Genomic DNA, 24877 nt, shown 5'->3' on the forward strand with positions numbered 1-24877 from the left:
CTTGGGACAATAAGGAAAAACAAACCTAAACTTCTGAAAATTTTGTCAAACAAAGAACTGCATTCACCGTTGTTTATTTTGCAAACAATACAAGCGTTGCACATTATATCCCTAAGAAAATTAGAAACGATGTGCTCGTGAGTATTCTTCACACAGAAAAAATCAGCAACCGAGTTGACAAGAAACCTAACATAATATTGGATTGTAATTCAACTAAAAGAGCTGTAGACACTTTATATCACCTTGTGAACACATACACATGTAAGCGCAAAACCAACTGACGGCCAATGATATTGTTCTATAACATGATCGATGTATCAGCTTACAATGAATTTATTTTGTGGACTTGAAACAATCCAAGCTGACAAGTAGGAAATCTCATCAAAAGAAGATTGTATTTGGAAGAACTTGGAAAATCTCTCATTTTACCTGAGATACAATCTAGATAATATATGCTGAGAAGTGACGAGACTCGAAGGATTGTAACCAGAGCACAAAGAAATGGTGAATCTGAAGCTACAGTGATAAAACCCGAAGCCAATTCTTATCAAGCGTGCAAGATGCAGATACTGTCCATCACCTAACGACAAGATAAATTTGGTTAGCTTTATTTGCAAGAATCATATGAAATCCCATGCTGGTTATTACTGTCCGCTCTGTAAATAAAGGGTGGTGTGATCGCGTCTAACGCTTACCAAATTGTTTCATGGAAGCTTGTCAACAGTAGCGCTTACTAAATTTACCAACAAGTGTTATGCGCGTCTAATGTGTTATTTTCTCTTTACTAATTACCAATCTTGTGAAGACTAAAACCAGTAAAACATGTGACCTTTACGAATATGAACAGCTGCATAGTAATAAAATTCTTACTACCATAAGCCATTTTGTTTTAGGTGAAAATAACTAATGTTCCAAGTTAAAATACAGTAAACCATTAGCAAATGTCCAATATTTGTGTCTAATTTAAAATTTCCCACATTTTGGTTTCATCAACAGTATGTACATATCATGATGATGATGAAATTTTCTGCTCGAAGGCAGGTCTTGACCCGAAGGTCCCTGTGCAAGGTGAACCCACGACGGTTTGCTATTGCCTTCCATGGGATGATGAAACATTCTAAGGACGGGACCTACAATTCAAAGTGGGATCCGAACTACTTGTGTCCCCACCGGGAATCGAAGCCGATACCCCTTGATTATAAGGCAACGAGTGTAACCATTCATCCATCGGGGAAAGTATGTACACTCATGTCCAAAATTACTGTCGTATGTTGTTGTAGGAATATAATTTGATAACGAATTCGCCCGGTATTTCTTAAAATGTTAGTATATGTATAATTAGCAAAGACGTATATGGCAAATTTCATGTCAAAAGAGCAGTAAATAAGAACAATAAAACGAAAATAAAAGTTTCTTGTCCATTTAGAAACATTTTGTTTTACTCATTCTAATTTTCGTATTTATAATTCTTTTCCTATGAAATTTACCACAATTATATATTTCCCGATTATACACATAGTACCAGTATTGAAAGTACCCTGCAAAATCATCAAATTATATTCTTACATGAAAACAGTTATAGATATGCGACAATCATTTTGTACATGAGTGTACATGTAATGCATTGTAAAATATTCAAAGACAATTAAAATATTTTCCTAGCACTAGACTATTAAATAAACTCGTCATTGTTTGAAAACCTGGTCCTTTTCCAATACAATTTAATTATGGGTCATATTGACCCGAACAGTATATGTGTATAGTAAATGGGAACAGAGCAGCAGGGTTAAACAACCAATGCTTCGATCATCACTATTCGAATTTTCCTCTGGATCAAAGTCACGAACATTTTCTTTATGTAGAATCAGGCGCCAATCAGCTCTGGAATAATTCTGCAGCGCCTACACAACAGTTCAATTCATCTGGCCCTTTTCCAACTTACCGACATCTTCCTTGACATAAGAATTATGAACGAATGTTTTGAAACTCTCACACATATCAAACTAACAATCCTACGCAATACCTCTACTTCAACTGCTCGCACTCTCATCACATCAAACATTTCCTATCTTACGGTATGTATCAGCCATTCGTGGAACCCTTGTTTGTTCCATTACATTGTCCCTCAACAGCTACCTCAAATTTGTTTCGTTAATACTCTTGCACAAGGGTAACCTCCATGCTCATTCACAAGCAAGTCAATCGCGCAAAAAGCCCCATCGAAAACAAAAAAGCTGCTATAGTATCCTTTATTCCGAATTTCTGCTTACTACCATCCAAGGGCCATTTCCTACACAAACTCTCGAATCTTGCTTACCTCATACTCACACATATCACCTGAAACCGACAACGTTCCCCATTCTGACCCGAAATAGTGTACAGAATGTTACTTAACTTTTACATTCTCATCACGAGAATTGATCCCTTGAAACATCTCACATCGCCACAGAAACACAAGAATCCCAGATGTAAAATCTGTCCTATATTCGATTCCGGCTTGACTTGCCAACATTCCGCACATAGATAATACACACATTCCACCATTTCGGTCTTATAACTTCATTTACATCCTTTTATGCATCCAATATCTAACCCACACTGATGTAAGCTCATATGATTTCATCGTTCTAATATACAACTTTCGCAATTCCAACCCTCACTGATGTAAGCTCATATGATTTCATCGTTCTAATAGCCAACTTTCGCAATTCCAATTAAGTTTTGCGAATGGGTATTCCCGTACATGAAAGACACCCTCTATCAGCAGGATAATGCGCTGCTGAACTATCAAGACGGTTGGGACTACCTTCAGGGTTCCCACAAAAAAGTGAAGATCGATTTCCCTGACATTGCCTGACACAAATTCTTGTTTTCCGACAAATTCTTACATATAAATAGGAAGATATGGGGTAAGTTCTATCATACACTTTTTCAACGGCCTCCATCCCCACAGCCGTCCAACACACATCTTTAATAACCATTTACATATTTATGTTCAATATGAGTAATTGTCATTTACACAAAATTTAACATATACGTAAGTATATAATAATATATGTATGATACAATAACACATACCTTGACATTGCAAATTATACATTTTTTTCTTGAAAAAATAATAAAAACCATTCAAGAGTATATTGCCAATTCTCCCTCAGCCTAATACTATCTATCAATCCTAATATTACCAACTTTGAGACATGTTATTTCTAACATTTACATTTTTAAACAGAATTTTGTTTTGCTTTCAGTTCTCGTACTACTTCTACGAGAGCGACTTGTTCTTGTTTGTAACATAATTCCATTTGTTTCTTCTTTCTTCCAATTTCTTAACTTCAGCACTTAGTTTTCTTCTTTCACCTTTGATTTTACTTTCCTCTGCACTTTAGATTCGTTTCTGTTTAAGGTATTCACCATAGCGTCTCCGAGCTGAACGAACTGAGAGAAGCATTCTTCAATCAATAGAAACAGATTCCACACCTTCACAGTACATAACTGCATCATGCACCCGCCTCTGTGTTACCAGAGGATCTTCGATTTGGTTTTCTACAATAAATGTCTTATTGACAGAGAACCCGCCCTCCACTGAGGCATTGTCGTAGGATAAAATTAAAACATATTTTCACAACATGGCACAAATTGGAATATTCTTGTTTCTTGGACATTATCAGTCATCTAACCTGATGCTGCCCATCTTCTCTTCGTATTCTCTGAAGTCAACTGCAAGAGACCCCTTGGTTTCAGTACAAAAAGACATAAATTAACACTTTGCTTTCCAGGTACAGAATCAGATATTTTGTTATGCTCATGTAGAATTTGTAAGAGCACTTACTAATTTGCAGAGGGCTCCTTTCCACAATCATCTTGATTGTGCCCAGCAAAAAGTTTCGACAGTCAAACCTGAAAGCTAGTTTATCTTTATCTGGTGCTTTCAGTTCTTTCAAGTAGTTTTTCTGTCTTAAAACCAATGTCCACATTTCTTATTTCTAGTAAAGTTTCATTAGCAGTCAAATCTAAAGCAAGTAGCTTCACTGCACTGTCAGCAAGTTTCATAATGCTTTGTTTGACACAATGACTCATTAGATTCCTTAAGAGAGATAGAAGTTCTGAGTACAGGAAACAAACAAATGGTTGAAAACTCTGGAATTTTCTTTAAAATGGTTCAAACTCTGTTGTGACTGTTTTGAAAAAACATAATTTACACTTCACGAATTGTCTTGCACATTTACGTTCCCTGACTTCCCACGACATTTTACGCAAAATGTATGATTTCCCTGACATTTTTTTATTTCCCTGATTTTCAAGAACCCTGTACTTAATCACAGATCACCTTAAAAAGGACTTTTCATGCAATTATGTAAGATGAGAAATTGCTCCATTGGCTATCATGGTCCTCAGACATCGCCTGTGTGATTTCTTTTTAACGAGAGTTCAATGAAGATACCGAATTTGTATCAGCGCTTGTTACCAGTGGAACTTGCTGATCAATGCGCGCGTATCATTCCAGCTATTGGAGAAAACTGATCAAAACATGATGATAGAGTCTGGCAGGAACTTAAGCTTGATATGTTACAAGTTCGCACACTGATACTTTTTTTTTTTTTTTAATGGCTAAATTCGTCTAGTTGCGTTTAATTAAACTGGAACAGTTAATGACTGAAATTGGGAATATATTTTTTTCTTACTCTGTATTCGTACAACCCTCCTTCACTGTTTGAATCATGTGTGTCCATGCTTTCGTTAAACTATCCGAGTTGAGAGGGACAAGAGTTCGCGCACGTTATTCGCGCTCAGTTCTCGATACGGAAAAAAATAAACAATATTTAGTTCTGGTTAGATAAAATAAAACACACCCGGAACATAATAAACTGTTGCAAATGAAGTATAAAGACGTCTCTTTAAGTGACTTACGTCGTCTCAGAAGGGTGAAGGATACCCACAACGATGAGGTCTGGATTGCTGTCATAGTCATATAAGAATAATGTTATAAAAAGAACAAAGCTGTGTCTACCCATTCACTGGTTTAGAAAATGGGAAATTTAAGAAAATACATGTGCCAGGCACTAAAAGTCAAGACATTTTGACGATATTTATATGAAATAAGTTGTCACCTCTCCCTCTTATACTTCAAGTTCGGGCACTTTTGAATTGAGGTATACTACATAGGAATAGAAATTATTCTAAAGTAACTATGCAAAACACAAAGAAGGTATTTAAAAATATAATTTTATAATTAACACAGAACAAACCTATTTAAAAATTAAATGGAAGTTACAAATTTGATCTCACTAATGGGGCCGCGGTGGTTCAGTGGAAGAGCGTTCACCTCTGGTGCTTGGGGTCCCGGGTTCGATCCCAGGCTCCGCCAAGTGAACTTTGTGGTGGACAAACACCGTGTGCGTGGGTTTTCTCGGGGTTCTCCCGTTTCCTCCCACTTTCTTCATTCCACCATTTCATTCATTACTCATCACTGTCTCCTTTAGCCTAACCGGCATAACCATGAGACGTAAAACTCAAAGATTTCAAAGATTTTTGAACTCACTAATAATATAGTGCAACATTTAACTACTCAAAATTAAATCTAAAGTCTAGACGAGACGAATATAAATAAAATAATGAACATAAAATATTTGGAAATATCCGAGAAAACTAACAAACATGGCATTTGCCTACCATGAAATCTTGCAATTTTACACACTAGAAGTTAGATTTCTACCTTCTAGAACTAGGCCAACAAGTTATTATTCATCAGGCAAATCATTCTATACCATCTATCCACTGTCATGCATGTTCCGTGAGACTGGTATTGTGTTTGTTCCATATTCCGGCGTGCTGGTTAAACCACTCGATGACTACGACCCATTGAAAGTTCATAAAAATATGCCAGGCCCTCTGTTTGCTAACATAAATACGAACTAATCTAGAAGACTACGTCAGCCACGGCCAGCAGTTTCATTCTCTAAACCCATCTTTTTCTTTTCTCTTTTTCTTTCCTTTGCACACCTGTAGCAACATCACTAAGCAGGAAGGGAATGAAGCTGCCAGTCGTGTGGATACCTCGACTATGCGAAACAAGTGTGATAAGTGTGTATCATAAAGAATGCCACCGAAACTCAGTGTACATTGGGAAGATTACATTAACTTCACTTTCCGACGTAAACTATAGTCATAATGAAATTTAAAAAAGTTACGGATGGAAGGAGCATGGATTCACTGCGTCCAAAAATAGTAGCTCATCAATGTTGAAAGGAACATGTAGTACAGTATGATTCCTTTACAGCAGAAACAAATCAGCTCCCGGTCTGCCTCGACCCTCACACTAGTTATGATTCGGGAAATCAGGGTCCTCGTCACCGGCGAGAATCCAGCTACATATAAGAAGTATCGCGCACCGGCTACAAACATCACTAAAACAGTGCACACTATAATTCACGCAATTTAGGTTGAGAAAGCGATGTAAGGGTTGTGTCCATAAGCTCTTGCAAAAAAACATTCAGAAACGGCACACCAACTGCCAAAAGTTTCAAAGAGGCACCTGTCAGGTTAAAAGTGAAGTTTGTTGTTACAATGGACGGGGCACGTGTTTATCTTGATGACTGCCGCAAGCCACTAGCAATTTGTTATTGACGAAAGTGCGAGGGACTTCCAAAGATAAATCACTCAATGTAAGGAACGTTTTGGCACGAGTTTCATGATCATTGCTGGACACTCGTACAATGGCAAGCCTGCCACACATCGTGTTGCCAAAATTACGAAAGTTAATTCAGAATATTACTAGGCTAACGTCCTGACATTCATTTACTGCCATGACATCCCCTATTTTTACTGGAGAAACCACAATCATATGTGGGTACATCAAAACCCAAAGAGATTAAGTCATAGTTCTTGCTCAACCCGCCTCTTTCTCCAGCATATGGCAGAAGAAACTAGCATTCGTGCTATTCCGTTCACAGACATTCCAGTGAAGTCTGATGCCTCACCGATGGATTACTGCGCCTTCGACCACTAAAATGAGCATTGATTCACAGAAGACCCGGCATCACTGAAGGATTACGGAAAGACTATCAGGAGTGGTTACAAATACACATGTCTACTCTTCATGCCAGTCTCCTACAGTGCAAACTTCGCTGTCGGGCAACTGCCAAGATGGAGGACCACCTAATGCAGTATCAGCTATGGTAGTGACATAGCTTCTCTTAAAAGATGTTGTTTCAAATCGTTACCATATATCAGAAACAACCTCTGCACTATTAATAATAATATAGAAAGCTATGTTTTTCCTTTTATTTGGTCTGTAAATGGCTTCCTTACACATTCATTATTAATATTTCAAGAATACGAGAGTAATATCAAAGGTAAGGTCTTCAAAACGCTGGGGATGCAAGGAAACTCCTTGTGTGGCTGTTGGCAACATTATTGTGTTTGTTGTTTCTCCCGCTCCCAAACAAGCCTGCGTGCACCTCCTCGCAACGCACAGTCTTGACTTGGAAGCCGTTTGTAATTGGAGCTTCCGTATGGCGCTATCGCCAAGTGCAAAGTTCACACAGTTATTCGGTTTTAAACGCAAAAAGCGTTAAACTGAAATTCATCTCCAATTGACGGAAGTGTATGGCGAGTCGTACATGGATGTCAGAAACATCCGCAAGTGATGTACAGAGTTTGAATCTGGCCACACTGAAATTCACGGTGAAGAAAGGATTGAGAGATCGTCAATTACCGACGAGACAGTTGCAAAGATTGAGCAAATCAGTGACAAGCACCTATTTCCTAAATTAAATGAACATTTGACCAGAAGGCGCATCAGCAACGATACTGTGGTGAAAGATGACGTTCAAACGCTTCCTCAATCACATGGCAGCGAACTGGTACGACATGTGCATACAAAACCTGCCATAGCGCCCCAAAAATGTACTGACGAAAATAGCGATTATGTACAAAAATGGATAGATGTACACTTCTGAATTGTTATTTCTACAAATTAGTCCTTGTTTTTAAGATTATTCTCGTATTAAAATTGTCAGTCCCCTTCCCCCTCTACTAATTTGAAATGATTTTTACTGGCAGTCAAATTTGTATTCTCTCTACCCGATTTGGAGCTCCCTCGTGACTAAGAGGTTAGCGTAAGTACTTTTGAGGTGGGAGACGTGAGTTCGATTCCCGGCAGGAGCTCATATGGTTCGGATTCTACGTTAAGCTGTAGGTCCGCGTATCATATAGTCTCGCTGTTGAACGGAACGCTAAACTAAAAATCAAATCAAACCTCTACCCGATTAAACTATACATAAAGAATGACTTACAAGAATGGCTGAGAAATGACAAAATGCATTGAAGCAGCTACTTTGATTAAGCTACTGACGAATCCTTGTGTCTCTCTTCTCTGGCGATTTGGAGTTATCACAACCCAGTTTCTTAAATCCACAAGAAGTAACATTGGATTGCCTGAAACAAAGAGACATACGAAAATTAAAATAAAGCTCTTATTCTAAGCCGCTATTGTTTTCTAATGTTACAACTGATAATTAGGTATTATTATTATATTTACTTCGGATACATAATTAACTATCAGAAACGAAAATTAAAAAGTCGATAATTACCTATAATCACCTCAAAAAATCCAAATTACTGAGTACGAGGTGTACACCGAAAGTACGTGCAGTTTTGTTCTAAAGTTGTTGTTGTTTTTTTAATATAGGAAACAACTGCGGCGTCAGAGACTTCCATCCTTCGTCTCTAAGCAGCGAAGGTTTTGTTTCTGAGATGGTACCAGTTGAGTCACAGTGCCTGAACGAGTAAGATGCGTTCCAGATTATTGCCCAGGGACATGGAATTTTCGGTTGAAGAACAACGAGTAATTGTGAAATTCCTCACTGCAGCTGGAAGATGTGTGTGGTGATAATGCTCCTGCAAGGAACACTGTTAAGAAGTGGGTGTATGAGTTCAAAGCAGGACGAATAAGTGTGAAAGATGAGCAGAGGTATGGACGTCCAAAAACAGCATCAACTGACGTTACCATTGCTCGTGTTGAAAATTTCAACATATAAGATAGGAGATTTGTGATACACGGCGCTAATAATGGGAACAATAGAACGAATAATTACATACGAACTGGGTCTCAAGAAAAGTTTCTTCTCGTTGGGTTCTACGCATGCTTAATGACGATCAAAAACATACAAGGCTTCGATCGTGTTGTGACAATGGATCAATCACAGATTCCATTATTCAATCCCCTCCCTAAAAAAAAAAAAAAAAAAAAAAAAAAAAACTCGTCAAATGGTATCCAATGAGAAGGTGCTGTACACTATCTTCTGGGATTTCCAGGGAGTGATATTGTCCCATCCTGTTCCGAAAGGATCATACAATTACGGACGAGTATTTTCGTGCATTTTTGGATACAGAATTGACTGAGAACTGACAACAAATGGCAAATGACAATTTCATCCTCCACATTTACAATGCACCTCCACACCATGTTAAGGTTGTGACCTCATTCTTGGCTGACCACGTTATTGAAATTCTGCCACACCCACCCTACTCACATGATTTAGCCCCGAGTGACTTCTGGTTGTTCCCAAACCTCAAGGATTCCCTTCGTAGACGCTATTTTGCCAACAGATCATCCCTGAGAAGTGCTATTCTCCAGTAGTTGAAACAGACTCACGAAGATAACTGTGCCACACGCTATACAAATGGACGGAGTGATGGCAAATGTGTATCAATAAAGAGGGACTGTTCGTTAAGAAAGAAATACAGGTTACTTCCCTGTATGTCATTGTTCTTGGAAATTAGAACGAAACGCCCTACACTTTTGGTGTGGATCTCATATTTATGGACAGTAGCCAGCTAAACTACATATTTCCCTTATACATATATCGTCAATAGCTTCGGAAGCATCGGAACTAATTTTATATTTTTTCGGTAAGTAACATTCCCTATCCCAAAGAAAGCACATTCCATTCGTTCCCAAATAGATGACAAGAGAACGTAAGGAAAGATACGCATTTATACTTCAGACCTGCGCTTTGTCTTTTCCGAATAATTACTATTCTAGTTATGCTACTGGTTTCATCAGAGAAACACATCATAATCTTCTAACTTTTTTCACACACTAGAACGACTGGATGGTAGAGTGCTTGGTGCAGGGGGTTCTATGATATGAATATATGATTCGAGGGTTATATGATTCGATCTCAAACTACTTGGAGCTCTCCCGTTTTCTCCTACATTCTCATTCCACCATTATTTACCTAACTACCATCTGATAGGTCGTTCTTTCTTTCACTGGTTTTCTTTAAGATTTAACGTAACGTATCGGACCTTTCTGTCGCCTTCTTTCTGATTTCAAGTTCCTCAAATTTCGGTAATTTTATTGGTATCATCCATGTATATACAGGTTGTCCATAAAGTCCGTTGCCACCCCGTGTGTCTGCGAAACGACTGAGTATGAGAGAACGCAAAAACACGTTCGTCATTATTTTAACGGGTTGCAATTGTGTGCTATGAAAGGGCATGGGTGGATAAGTATAGTGAAATAGCTCCAGATTAATCTTGGGGCGACAAGTGGGTGGTATGTAGGTACTCCCAAGATACATTAATCCCTCACGTTTCAAACCTCAACTCTAGACTCCTTCGTGGCTAAGCGGTTAGCGTACGCGCCTCTGGCGTGGGAGACCCGGGTTGATTCTCGGCGGGAGCTTATGTGGTTCCACGTTAATCAGTAGGTCCACGTCTCATATAGCCTCGCTGCTGAACGGGACGTAAAACTCAAAATCAATTCAATTCAAACCTCAACTTTGATTGATTCGGAGAAATGGCGCAAAATCGGAAAAGCAGGATTAATTTATTTCTCAAGAGTGGCTCGTTCGATTTTGTTCGAAAGGTGTATACAAGGGTTTTGTCTGAAAAAATTAACAGCTCCTCCCACCATTTCCTCCCCCTAAAACATTTGATTCAATATTTTGAGCCCCTTTTTACCTATGGTGGTCTGCGAGCACAATTATGAAAAAATACGTTTTAAATGTCGCTTTAACCCTAGAATCACATATATTTTTTTTTTTCAAAATTACATCGGGTATGCCGAGGTCTAAATTAGGCAAAATCAACCATGCCCATCAATGAGGGAGCAATTGCAAAAAGAAGAGTTGTTGATGTTACTCTTGCATATTTGCTACGTGAATGAGAAATCACTTCTGAAGAACACTAAACTCAATGAGGTCCCATCTGATGGCCTGTGGCGCCCCCATCCCCTGTTTGGGATATAGTAAAACTCTTAATATGTATCATTTTATTCGGCAATGAATACCCTTGTGGCCTTAAACACGAAACAATGAACCATAAAAATTGTGTGAATTTATCGCGAAAAAATAAATACTATCAAAAAGGAGCATCTTTTGCAATTTTGGTTGAGGGCAAGACTTCCGTAAGTATTGTACGTTTTTCATTAGTAAATTAGTAATCAATGGATTAAAATATGTGTAGTTTTAAAGTTCGAGGGGCAATTGTTCCTCTCTGAATCCCCTTCATGACGACCCTGCTGTCAGCAATTAAATAACTTGACTGCATGAGCCAACCAAAATACTGTTCCTACCGTTGTCTTGAAGTGCGTCTTGCTTCCTGCTAGTAAGGCATCTGCTAGTTCACTTCCAGTTGTTTTTGTTTTCTTTTGTCAGTGTTCGATGGTAGCACATTTATATTTGCTCAATCGATTTACACTTCTACAAGAGTCTGTGTTCTGAAAAATCTATATGACGTGCTAAATGGTTTGGTGCTTTTGTGAACAGTGGCTCTACATACCTACTAGTGAGTGACTAAGTTTAAGTGTGTATTTGTTGAGTGAATTGTGTTGACTACTGATGTAATCATCAAATTGGGTGCAATGAATTCTAAAACAAATAACCCGAAATGCTGCATTTGCACCAAGTACATAAAAAAAATCCTCTGGTACACTAAACGTATTGCATCAGCAGCAGACGCAGATGAGTTCAATAAACAAATCGTCATTGGAAACATTATTTGTGGTAAGTGCCGCACGTTAAAGTATAAAAAACGCTGGGTAGATACAACCTCCAAGGTAAATGAAATGAAATCTATGTTTTACGTCCCACGGTTATGCCGGTTAGGCTAAAGGATACGGTGATGATGAGTAATGAATGAAATGGTGGAAGGAAGAAAGTGGGAGGAAACGGGAGAACCCCGAGAAAACCCACGCACACGGTGTTTGTCCACCACAAAGTTCACTTGGCGGGAGCTGGGATCGAACCCAGGACCTCAAGCACCAGAGGTGAACGCTCTACCACTGAGCCACCGCGGCCCCAACCTCCAAGGTAAGTGAATCAAGTTCTCTACCACCTTTTTCTCACTCAAACAATGTCTAAAAAAGCCAAGTGTGTAGAAATCGAGCTCTGTACGCATTGGCATTGCTGTATTTGCGATGCTGTTAATGTTCCTCTCATAATGATTCCTCAAGTAGCGCGTATGCAATGCCTCACCACAAGACGCATTTATATTCCGAACGGTAGTCGATGCTGCCCGAAGCATATCATACATCAACATTTTTACGAAGATTATCTATTCAAGATAAAAGTATATTCGAATTGAAGCACAAACCGACCATGTGAGTTGAGCTACATTATACAGAATTTGTCTGTGGAATGCGATAAACCATTATTAGATCAGATAGGACACTTTCAGATTTAAGGAGAAACTCCGTCTTTTCACTGATTTAAGCTGGGAAAATATTACGGAGATACAAGAATGGCTGATATCAATGCGTGACTCAGATACTCGAACCGTTGTACAAGCACTGATAGTGTTTTTATTCAAGCTAAGGACTGGTAATTCGAATAAACTGATATCCTCAATTTTAGGACTACATGAGAAGCAGTGTCTCGTTATATACAGCAAGTAATTTCTTCCTTCGAAAAAGATATTTTACCTGTCCATTTTGGTTATTCAGCGCTTACAAGGGAAGAATTGATTTCCTATCATACGTCACCAATTGCGAAAACACTGTATGAACATGCTGCAGAAAAACTAATTATTATATGTGATGGGACTTACGCATCTAATCAGAGAAGTACAAACAATGAGTATCAAAGAAAGTCTTACTCCGTCCAGAAAAAGAAACCTCTGTGTAAACCCTTCACCATTTGTGCAACCAATGGGTACATAATCAACATGGCAGGGCCATATTATGCGAAACAAAATGACGCAACAATAATGTGCACTATTATTGAAGAAGATAAATTATATTCATTGCTTCAACCTGGAAATAACTTTATTGTGGATCGAGGATTCAAAGATGTGTAACTTACATTGAGGGAAAGGGGATATAAAGTTGTTATGCCTGCATTTAAAGGTAAAAACTTACAATTGTTCGCTGCAGAAGCAAATGATACTAGGTTTGTTACAAGAATTCGTTGGGCGGTTAAAGCTACACATGGAATGCTGAAAGAAAAATATCATCTGTTGGATAAAGTATCTGACAATAAAATGATAGCTAGTATCGGCCCATATTATAGAATTGCTAGTTTTCTCCACAGTAAATTCTCCAAACGTTTGGCACCAGATGAAAACCACTCCGCAATCTCCGCAATCATGAAATATGCGAAAACTTCAAGAAACGAAAATGGCCTTATAGCCTTTGTTGAACAGAAGAAATTGCGAACAAGAAAACTTCCCTTTACATCTATTTCTTCACAAGTTCTTGAGGATTTTCCTCTAATGGCCGCAAAAGAATTGAAACGATTGTTTTGTGGATCCTTCCAATATAAACAGGCGATACGTTATTTGGCTGAAATGTTGGATGAGAAGTAATATTGATATACAGTATGTTAAAGACAACGACAAGATATTAAAAACGACAGTGCATTCAAGACATACAAATACTTTATCGAATACGTACCAAACACAGAAGGTTTCAAAAGTGTCACTAGATATTGTTGTGACTGTGCAAATGTTTTCCGAACAGTTGGCTGTTGCTCCCATGTTGCAGTCATTATTTATCTCAGTTATGGAAGATATTTGTCCAGGATCCCAAAACCAGCACAAATACTTATCAAAATATTCGATCACAACAACAATCGTCTGGTCATACATGAAAAGTGACGAGGACTGAAATACATACTACAATGTTCCTTTTATCCTAATTTGTTTTACATACTGAAATACTAGTTCTAAGTACATGTAAGTACTTTCCCTTTGTATTATATTTTTTTCTATTTCTTGGATGAAATGTTCCTTTGATTCAAATGTTGCAGTTTTCCAGTACTCCACGACTTGTGGAATGCAAGAAGACAATAGGTATCTCTGAAATCTATAATAAAATCTTCTGATGGAATAGTGGCCTTCTTATCCCCATTCCCCTCCAGGACCTATGAGAAACACTACAACAAAAGGTTACATTACATCGTGTAGTTGGTTATTTTCTTTCCAGCTGCCGTTATTTCACTTTGATTGAACATCATAGGTATAGGTAACCTTGCTTTTGTTATATGAAAACACATTGAAACTTCAAGCACTCTCAAATGGGGTACTTACGTGGGTCTAATGGCAACATGAACCTTATATTCATGTTCAGGCTGCTTTATTCATATAAAATAAATACGAATAACAACAGTTTCACTTCGGCCCAAAATAGGGATGGGAACGCTGCAGACATCAAATGGAGCCTCAGTGCGTTTTGCGCTTTTCAGGTCATAGGTAAAAAGGTATTTAAAATATTGAATCGAATGTTTTAAGGGGGGAATGATGGGGAGAGCTGTTAAATTTTTCAGACGAAGCCCTTGTATACACCTATACAATACATCCTAAGTTTGAACAAAATCGATCAAGCCATTCTTGAGAAATAAATTAATCCTACTTTTCCGATTTTGCGCCATTTCTCATGAACCAATCAGAATTGAGGTTTAAAACGTGAGGGATTAATGTATCTTGGGAGTACCTACATACAACCCACTTGTCGTCCCAAGATTCACCTGGGGCCATTTCACTATACTTATCCACCCATGCCCTTTTCACCCTAGACCCCCCAAATAGGGGTACGGGGGTAAACTTGAACATTTCAAATAGCAAAGGGGGTCGAGTAGCTTGACCCTCGGGCTCGACAAAAGAACTCTTGCTGTAAGTTTAGCATTTGCTAGGTTGCCGAAATCTAAACTGGCGGTTTGGGATTGAAGGCCTTTGATGATTTTAGATATCTATGGCTTGTGAATGTGGTCTTTCAACGTTTTTTTTTTTTTTTTTTTTTTTTTTAAATTATTACTAGCTGAACCTTCGCTCTCTACACAGCGCATCTTTCACATATGAGCATAAATATCCTTGTCATTTCTCACAACATATGTACATGTCCCTTTACAGCCACAAGTGAAAGACGTCTTGATAAAGATCGGCAAGAGGTACCATAAAGGGAAGATTTTTTTCGATTATTTTTTCAATATCTCGCACCGTTTGCAAGATTGAGCTTACTTCCGGCTGGAGTTTCTAATTCATGTATGATCAGTGTTTTTTTTCTTCTTGTATGCAGCATATAATAAGCAAATACATCACTTACACAATTAATTATAATATCAGTGATATATGTGTACATTGGTAAAACACTCTAAACAATAAAGATGCATCTTAGCATGGAGAAATGATTAACGTTCGTTTTTCGTTATCATTTGGCCATGAAACAAACGCCTGAGATATGCAACCCCTATATACAACTATGTTGTGTTGGAATGTATATCCCATAGGATATATGATGCTTTACTTTTTTTTAAATTTCAACACTTCTAGTGTATCCCTAAAAAATATAATAAAGAAATAATGACAATGTTTTCTAAATATTCAATTAGAACTGGACAATCTACACAAAATTTGGAATCGACCAGCGAAAACGTCACGTTTCTAGCACTTGTGATTTTCGAGATCTCATTGTCGAAAGGATTCGAGACAAACATATAAACTTTTCTTTGAAGACAAGCATATAAACCTAGCATTTTAATATAAAGACTAGCTGAACCTGCGCTCTCTACAACGCGCATCATTCACATATGAACATGAATCTCCTTGTCATTCCTCACAACATCTGTACATATCCCTTTACAGACACAAGTGAAAGATATCTTCATAAAATTCGGCAAGAAAGGGGAGATTTTTTTCGATTATTTTTTCAATATCTCACACCGTTTGCAAGATTTGAGAATACTTCCGGTTAGAGTTTCTAATTCATGTGTGATCACTGTTTTCTTTCTTCTTGCATGCAGTATGTAATAAACAAATACATTACATACACAATTAATTATAATATCAGTGATATGTGTGTTCATTGGGCAAAACACTCCAAACAATAAAGATCCATCTTAGCCTGGAGAAATGGTTATTCTTCATTTTTCATTATTATTTGGCCATTAAACAAACGTCTTTGAGATGTACAACCCGTATATACAACTACGTTGTGGTGGAATGTATAACTTATGGGATATTTCTTTTAAATTTCAACACTTCTAGTGTACCCCTAAAAAAAGGTAATAAAGAAACAACGGCCACGTTTTTTAAATATCTAATTAAAACTGGACAATCTACACAAAATTTGGAATTGACCAGTGCAAACGGCACGCTCCTAGTTACTTGTGGTTTTCAAGATCTCATTGTCGAAAGGACTGGAGACAAACATATAAACTTTTCTTTGAAGACAAACATATAAATCTAGCATTTTAATATTACTGACTCGCTGAACCTGCGCTCTCTACACAGCGCATCATTCGCATATGAGCATAAATTTCCTTCTCATTCCTCACAACATATGTACATGTCCCTTTACAGCCACAAGTGAAAGACGTCTTGATTTAAAAAAATCGGCAAGGAGTATCATAAAGGGGTATCAATATCTCCCACCGTTTGCAAGATTTGAGCCTACTTCCGGTTGGAGTTTCTAATTCATGTATGACCAGTGTTTTCTTTCTTCTTGCATGCAGTATGTAATAAGCAAATACATTACATATACAATTAATTATAATGTCAGTTATATATGGTGTTCATTGGGCAAAACACTAAAAATATGAAGATTTATCTTAGACTCGAGAAATGGTTATCCTTCCTTTTTCACTATTATTTGGCCATGGAACAAATGCCTGAGACATATACAACATTGTGGTGTTGGAATGTATAACGCAGAGGATTTTTTTTTTTTTATTTCAACGCTTCCAGTGTACCCTTAAAAAATGTAATAAAGAAATAATAGCCATGTTTTTTTTTTAAATATTCAATTAGAACTGGACAATCTACGCAAAATTTCCAATCGATCAGTGAAAACGTCATCTTTCTAGAGCCTGTAGTTTCCGAGATCTCATTGTCGAAAGGATTGACCACAAACATATAAACATAGTTTAATCCTAGATTAGGCGCGTGGGTGACAGGTGTCCCCCAGTGATTTTTGTCTCGAACTTGCAACACTGTGTATTGGTATTCTGAGTTGCGCCTTTCAGTAGCTGAAGGTTGGTTATTGATGTTTATTGTAGTGGCAGTAGTACACTTCTGTTTCCCGTCTGCAGTTTGTAAGAAATAAATTCTCTCTGCAGCTGTGTATTTGGGTGACAATTGTCAACCACGCGCCTATATACGTAACAAGTAAAATATCAAAACGCCGGAAGACAAAGACAACAAAAGATAAGAATGTTGTTCTGCAGTGGGCTGAGGAGGAACAGGACGAGTCGGAGGTATGTTCTGATGAGAGTGATTATGGAATTTATCACGTAAGTGCAAGTGACCACAACACTGAATGGGAATACAATGACCCATGGTGATATTTTTTTATCTTCTAAAGATATGTTCAATTAATGCACTTTGCATCCTGAAATTCAATACCAGTTCACCTCAACTGTCACGAAGGAGTTGTTTTGGAGGATATCACCTGGAAAATGACTAAGCCTGAGAGGCAACATCTATTCTATATTTCTCAAGTTGCAGTTAAAAATTAGGAAGAGGGGCCAACTCTGACTGTTACTTGGTGTTGAGGAAGAGACAATGGTCGATCTTGAGAAGCCATTAGGCTCCAGAAGACATTGCCATGCTTGCGAAAGATTAAGAGACAAAACTACAAGGAAATGTTGCTTGAAATGTAAGAGATGGATGGGTGGAGAACATCTCAAAGACATTTATGTAACATGCTTGGAATCAGTTTAGTAATCATGAAACAAAAGTCCGTTATATTCAGTAGAACACTATGTACAATCAAACCTATAACCTGTGATTACCATTTTATCAAATAAATGAAAGAATCGTCATTTAAAGATGAATTTACTTATTCTAGATACATTTTAATGGGTGGATGACGCCTGTCACCCACGCGCCTAATCGTGCAACACAAACTTACGCGCTTAACGCACGGTTAAAAGAACTCGGAAGATGGAAGCACAATTCACATGCATTGATTTTAGAGAAGGCTTATTAAAATATAAAGGCTTTGAACAATAATTTTATATAATAAACTTTATGAAAAAGATACAGTTAACTAATTTAGACTAAAGTACAAATACTCAAAATGTTTGTCTCTGTTAAACGTGAAATCACACACAACCGTAAATGAAAGATTTGAAAGCCAAAGTTATAGGTTGGAGCTCAGGCGCTTTTAATTGCTATTGTAGCATTTTAATAGATAGATACTTTCGGCAAAATATTTTTCTTGTCGAGACCTTTCTAACAATACATTACAGACTCCTTTGCCATTTGAAACTTTCAGGTTGACCCCACGTACTCCTCCTATATGAAGATGTCTGGAATGGACCTTCTATAGCTCAAAATTCAAGTCCCTCCCAATAATGACGTATGTGTTTTCGTGGTTGCTCATATTGGGAGTCGTTTCCAAGATACACGGGGTGGCAACAGGCTTTGTGGAAGCGAGCGAGCAAGAGAGAGAGCGGGGGAGGGAGGGGGATGTTTAAAACAAGGTTGCAGGAGTTCTCTGTTGCACATGTGCTGTTCTTGCCTCAGCTGTAGATTATTCTCTGAACGTTTCTGCTGCCAATCCTGATTTGATTCTGAGTGAGGGAAATTAATCGCTAATCTCGACATAAACACGCTGTTCTATGGATGATGAAAGGTGATTCAAGATAGGAAAATTGAAAAGGGAAGGATGAAATAGAAACATTTCGTCGGTATAACCGTACTCTTAAGTTTTATTCAACGCATAATTGTGTTAAAAGATGCGAAAATACTAAAGTCATAAAACGTAAATTCCTGTATCTGAATAACCCTGTCCAATTTCAGGTCATTTTTAAAAAGCGCTACTTTTACCAAGATATGCGCTATCGTCATTACGGTAAATAATATAACAATTGACAAAATTTTAATGTTGAAATGCTATATTTTATATTGTAAAACTTTGTCTCATTTAGGTTGTAGATGGAGCATTTAATAAAAAGTGTGTCCGGAATCGATCCCCCACTACCAATTTTATTATAAAATTTCTCTATAAAAGTATTTTCACAAAATACTGCACAAATTAATCTCTCTACAATCAAAGGTTAGTTATAGGTTGTCTTTTGACCGCAAGTTCGGAGACAGGATCTACAAAGAGCCCCGAGGCAGGCTAGGCGGAGTGGTATTAGGTGCCCAAGCTCCCAGCAAGCAGTGGGTAGGTTAGTTTGCCAACAGAGCCCCGAAGCAGACTAAGTGGCTGAGGTTGGAGACTAAGTGGCTGAGGTTGGAATTTCAACTCAGAGCCCCGAGCAGGCTAAGCCAGGAGAAAGGATAGGCGTAGTCCCGAAGCAGACTAGAGGCCCTGGGGTTAAATTACTCCTAAAATACCGAAGCAGACAGTAGGAGGGTCACGAGAAAACTGGTACTGAATTGCCTTTGTCCATCCAATTTATAGGGTTCCTTGGGTGGCGGTGGCGTTGCTGCTCCGATGACGTCTTCTGCTCCGTGGGAGGGGCCAGAAGCCGTCGTCTGCATGTGACTGCAGGTCCCTCTGGTGTGAAGTCTTGCCGAACGTGGTGGTGTTTGTAAACACTGATGCGTGGAATTGTTTGTTTACAACATCACATAGGATATTACACCCCCTGGCTTGTCTAAAAAATAAGCCGAAGGGTTATTTTTCTAGATGTGAGGGTTGGCAACACTGAGGTATCAGACAAAAAAAATCACTAAAACATTAATAACACTTACAACAGTGAAAAAAATCACTTTTCGGAGCAGTAATAAGGTAGCGGAAGAAAGCACTAAACAGCTAGTCCCCAATCACAGGTAGGATCGGTGCATACTTCCTTTCCCTCGAGGTAGGGTTGTTTTAAGCTTTGCTGTTAATATACATATATTAGTTCACTTATAGTGAGTGGCGTTGGAGCCTGTAATGTCGGTTGCTTCTTAGTCATATTATTGGTATTAAATGTGTCCATCGGATTTGGAGATATTTCTAAGCGAGGCGTTTTGGATATTTTTGGTATTGAGCGAAGACGGAGATATAGTATGTAAAAACAATAAGAATTACCAATACTTAAAAAAAAATGACGATTATCACCAGGATATAAAGATAATTGATACTGGAAAGTTCGTGATGCCAACGACATTATTTATTGGTCACCCTGTATAAGGTGTAAAATTTCTAAAATATTTGCACTAAAAATATGTATATTTCTATAAAATAATCCAATTTTAAATGCCAATGATGATGATAATGATGGTCCTGAATTCCTGGTCATCCTGTATAATGTAAGTGTCGTCCAGACTTTGCAGAATAATGAATCAGCTTTTTACAAATCAGAGAAGATATGTTTGTATCGCAATGAAAAGTGTTTTTATCTGTTTGAAGTCTTGTCTTTGTATTTCCTTCTTCCAAGTGGTGAGTGCTTCATTTATTTCTTAAGTCTTCGCTCGTGTAGAAAATATTATTCTTACTCTATGCCTTCTTCATAGTATGGCTTAATTCTGTCCACTGAAATCTCCTATATTGTTTGACAATATGAATCTGGAAATTTGATCTTATAAAGATTAGGATTAACTCTTTCGATGATTTCTAGAGGTCCAATATATCTGGATGAGAAAGATTCTGGTATCCCAATTTGACGATTGTGGAAAATACAAGTACTTTCTGGCCTTTATCAAAATTAGTTTGTTGATGTTTACGGTCAAAGTATCTTTTCTGTTTATTATAACTTGCGATTAAATTATCCTCTACGACCCCACGTATCTTATTCAAATGTTCTTTGTTGACACATAACGTCGGAGTTGATGCTAATGCTATATCAGAGATGGTCCTAGGTTCGTAACCGTGCATAAGAAAAAAACTTGAATATTTAGTTCCAGCTTGTACGAACGTATTAATTGCGAATGTTATGGAATTAGTTTTGGCCAATGATTTTGATTTTCCTGTACAAAAAATTTAAGAGCGTTCTGTATGATTCTGTGGAATATTTCCACTACACCCAGATTTTTGTGGTCATACGCTGGACAAAATTTAAATTCAAAATTGTAGAATTTTGCTAGGTTCTGCAGCCTCTTAGCATTATGTACAGGGTGTCTGTCCAAATACAGGTATGAAAAAGCTCCGTATTTAAGAATAATGTCATATACAAGAAATTGTTCAATTTCTTCTGCTGTAATGTCTACAACTCTGGTTACACAGTATCGCGTGGACATTTTAATAGCAACTAGTATGTGTTTGAATTTTCCGTCTCCGATCGGCACTCGCCCAATTGAATCGTACTGCCAGGCAGTGGCAATCGGCTTGGGAGGATGATGAAGCAATTGGCCCGCCGGCTTAACTGGTAACTTCTTGAGTCTTTGGCAGAGATTGCATGTCTTTATTCTATTTGCTATGTAAGCTTTCATATTAGGAAAATAGTATTTTCTGAGTGCCGACTGGTATGTCTTAGTATACCCAAAATGTGGTGCCATTGGGTTGTTATGGATAGCCTCAAACCATTTGCCTAGTAAAGATTTCGGTATACAAAGTAAATACAGCAGTCCTAATTGAGGGTGTTTCTGAGTCCTATATAACAATCCATTTTTAAGAGAAAAGTATTTCGCCGCACAGAGTGCAGATAATTTGTTAGGTTCTTTATTTTCCAATACAGTAATGATGTCCGAAAATGAAGGGTCCTTCCTTTCTTCACCTGCTAAATTGGGTAATGTCATAGGCTGGTCAATTTGAAAGGTGTGTTCCAATGAGTGGGAAGCAAAGACTTTGGCGTCTTCTGTGTCGGAGAAGTTATCAACTTTTAATGTGTTGAATTTCAAAATTGTAATCCGCTAAGAATATCTTATAGCGACTAAATTTCCCGACTTTGTCCGGCTGGGTGTTGGGTGAAGCCAAGCATTTAGCATCTATAAATAATTTAAATTTTCTATTTAGTAAGAAATATCGGAATTTTCGGAGGACATATATCAGTGCATATAGTTCTTTTTGCCATGTTGAGGCCTTTCTCTCACTTTTGATAAAACATCGACTACAATAGGAAACATGTTCCTGATTAGTTTTATTATCATAACAAGTCAATATGCCGCCTGCGGAGGTTGACAATGCATCTGAATACGCTCGAATTTCCAATGATGGATCAAAATGAAAAAAATGGAGCTTGTATAATATCCGTCTTAAGTTTTTCAAATAGCTCATCATACTGTGTTGTCCATTTACATTTTGAATTTTTGTCCAAAAGAATTTGAAATGGTTCCACCTTTTCCATGAAATCTCTAATATGTGCCCTCAAATAAGAGCATAGTCCCAAGAAACTATTTAAGGTCCGTTTAGAGGTTTTTTTTTTATTATTTTTATTTATTTTTTTTTTAATCGTATTTTGTTGGCAATTTTAGGTGATATTTTGATCTCCTTTCCATTAACTGTGAATCCTGAAACTTCCAATTCTGAATATAATAGATGGGTCTTGTTCGGGTTAGCTCTAAAATCGTGTTTTCTTAACCTTTTAAAGAGTAATTTCAAGTCGGACAGTTGTTGTTTCCAATTTTTGCTCCATATAACGAGGTCATCCGCAAAGGCTGTTATGCGAGATGGTAGACCCTCTAAAAGCATGCGTACAGCTATACTTAGGGCTGCCGCGGACGAGGTTGAAATTTACACAGCGTTGAAATTTATACGCCTTTCTAGTATGATTGAGCTCAAAACTCATGTATTTTTTACTTTTAGGATGCAATAATAGTTGAAAATAACTAGACTGTCAATAGTAGAAATACAAGATTTGCCTCTAAGTACATGTAAAATGTCTTCTGTGGACTGGAACGGAATGCTCAAATATTGTGCAAATTTATTGCAAGCCTGTAAATTAAGAACTAGGCGGAACTCCGAAATATTTGACTTCTTCACTATGAGAAGTGGCGAGGAATAGGAATTGTCACTAGTATCTTTAATAATATTAACGTCTAAAGGTTGTTTAATTTGTAAATCAATTTGCGGTCTTACTGCCAATAGAATGGGAGATGATCTCTCATGAAAAGAGGCTCCTTTATCTATCCTTATCTTATGTACATAACCACGAAAGTAGCCTATGTCAGCTGGTGTATAAGAAAAGACATCCCTGTATCTAAAAAGCAGATCATGTACAGCTTTTTTCTGTTGACTCGTTAAATTTGGATTGATGTCGAACAACTTAACATCAGAAAGTGACTTGGTCTCTTCTAGCCTACTCTGAATTTCTTGTTCAGTTCTATAAAATGTTTCGTCATTTTGTTCATCTATTTGGTAATCACCCTGTAAATCTACTTCTTGAATATTTTCTTCAACATATGCAATTGGGGTGTTCTTCACTAACGTTACCGGCCTACTAGTAGGATTTGATATTAATAAAGTGAAATTATTCTTAAGTACTTTAGTAGGCAATGTTTGTAGTCCGTATTTGTCCTGCAAATTTTCTAATGGAGAGAGAAAAAATAGTCATTATCCTTTCGCCGATTCTTGACATTAATTGGTAAAAAGAAATATGGCCTGGCTGGTATGATAACCTTTCGAGTTGTAAAAACATCAGCCGACTTGTGCTGTTTTATTGTATGCGTAGAGCTAGCAGATAATTTTTCCTTAGTATCAACTTCAATTGGATACTGCGGAGGCCGTGGTTTCTTGTATACCGACAACATGTTATTGTCTAGGACAATTTTGATCTGTAATCGATTTAGAATGTCTTCACCGAATAAAGGCAAAAAATCTCCATGCTCTAAAATTCGAAAATAATGAGAAAAAATTGTTGAGCCAATCCTGAACTTAATCAAAGCTATATAGCGTAAATTTACGACGGAATTCTCAATACTTCGCAGGTCAGTGCTAAAAGGAATCAATTTTGTGTTTGGAGGAAGCCAATTTTTAGGCCATAGACTCAAGGAACTGCCAGTGTCAATGATTACAGGATATTTTTCTTTATTAATTGTTACATTAATTAATAATTTATGTTCCTGATTTAACATTTTAATGTTCTCCCTTCTATCTGATAACGGAGCCACTGCATAAAGTGATGTATTCACCAATTTTTGTTGTTCACTTCTTTCCTGATTTTCGGCCCTCAGAACATGTTCTTGAGGAGGTTTGTCCTGCCCCCCCCCCCCAGGCGTTTCCCTGCTGATTGTTCTTATAGCATGTACTGGAAGAATGACCTTTTTTATAGCATGTGTCGCATACTGTAACTGTTTCCGGCATAGGATTACTATTATTATTTTTATTATTATTTTTAGAACTGTTCTTATTTCCATTTCTCTGCCGATTGTTACGGCCACCTCGTCTGAATTGCGAGTTCTTTATAGCATTTTGAGCTACAAGAAGAGATAGTTCAGCCATTTGATTTGCTAATTTAGTGAAGTCTAATGAATTATTTGTGCTAGAATTATTAGATATGCTAGGCGCGGAGGGTTCGGGAGGGGGATTCGGATTAGCAATTTGGGGGGAAGGATTTGTAGGTAA

General features: G+C 37.6%; 1 protein-coding gene across 2 annotated transcripts in view; it reads right to left on the minus strand.

Annotated features, from left to right (window-relative positions):
* The window catches only part of LOC145668061 (piwi-like protein Siwi), a 164258-nt gene that overhangs the window by 38080 nt on the left and 101301 nt on the right, over positions 1–24877 (minus strand). For both annotated transcript variants that reach the window (XM_081735559.1, XM_081735558.1), the window contains exon 11: positions 8298–8439. In XM_081735559.1, coding sequence (XP_081591685.1) covers positions 8298–8439 — 142 coding nt within the window. The remainder of the gene's footprint in view (positions 1–8297; positions 8440–24877) is intronic.

The sequence above is a fragment of the Thermobia domestica genome, chromosome 13, assembly GCF_964235325.1.
Source record: "Thermobia domestica chromosome 13, izTheDome1.hap1.1, whole genome shotgun sequence".
In the NCBI taxonomy this organism is placed as follows: Eukaryota; Metazoa; Arthropoda; class Insecta; order Zygentoma; family Lepismatidae; genus Thermobia; species Thermobia domestica.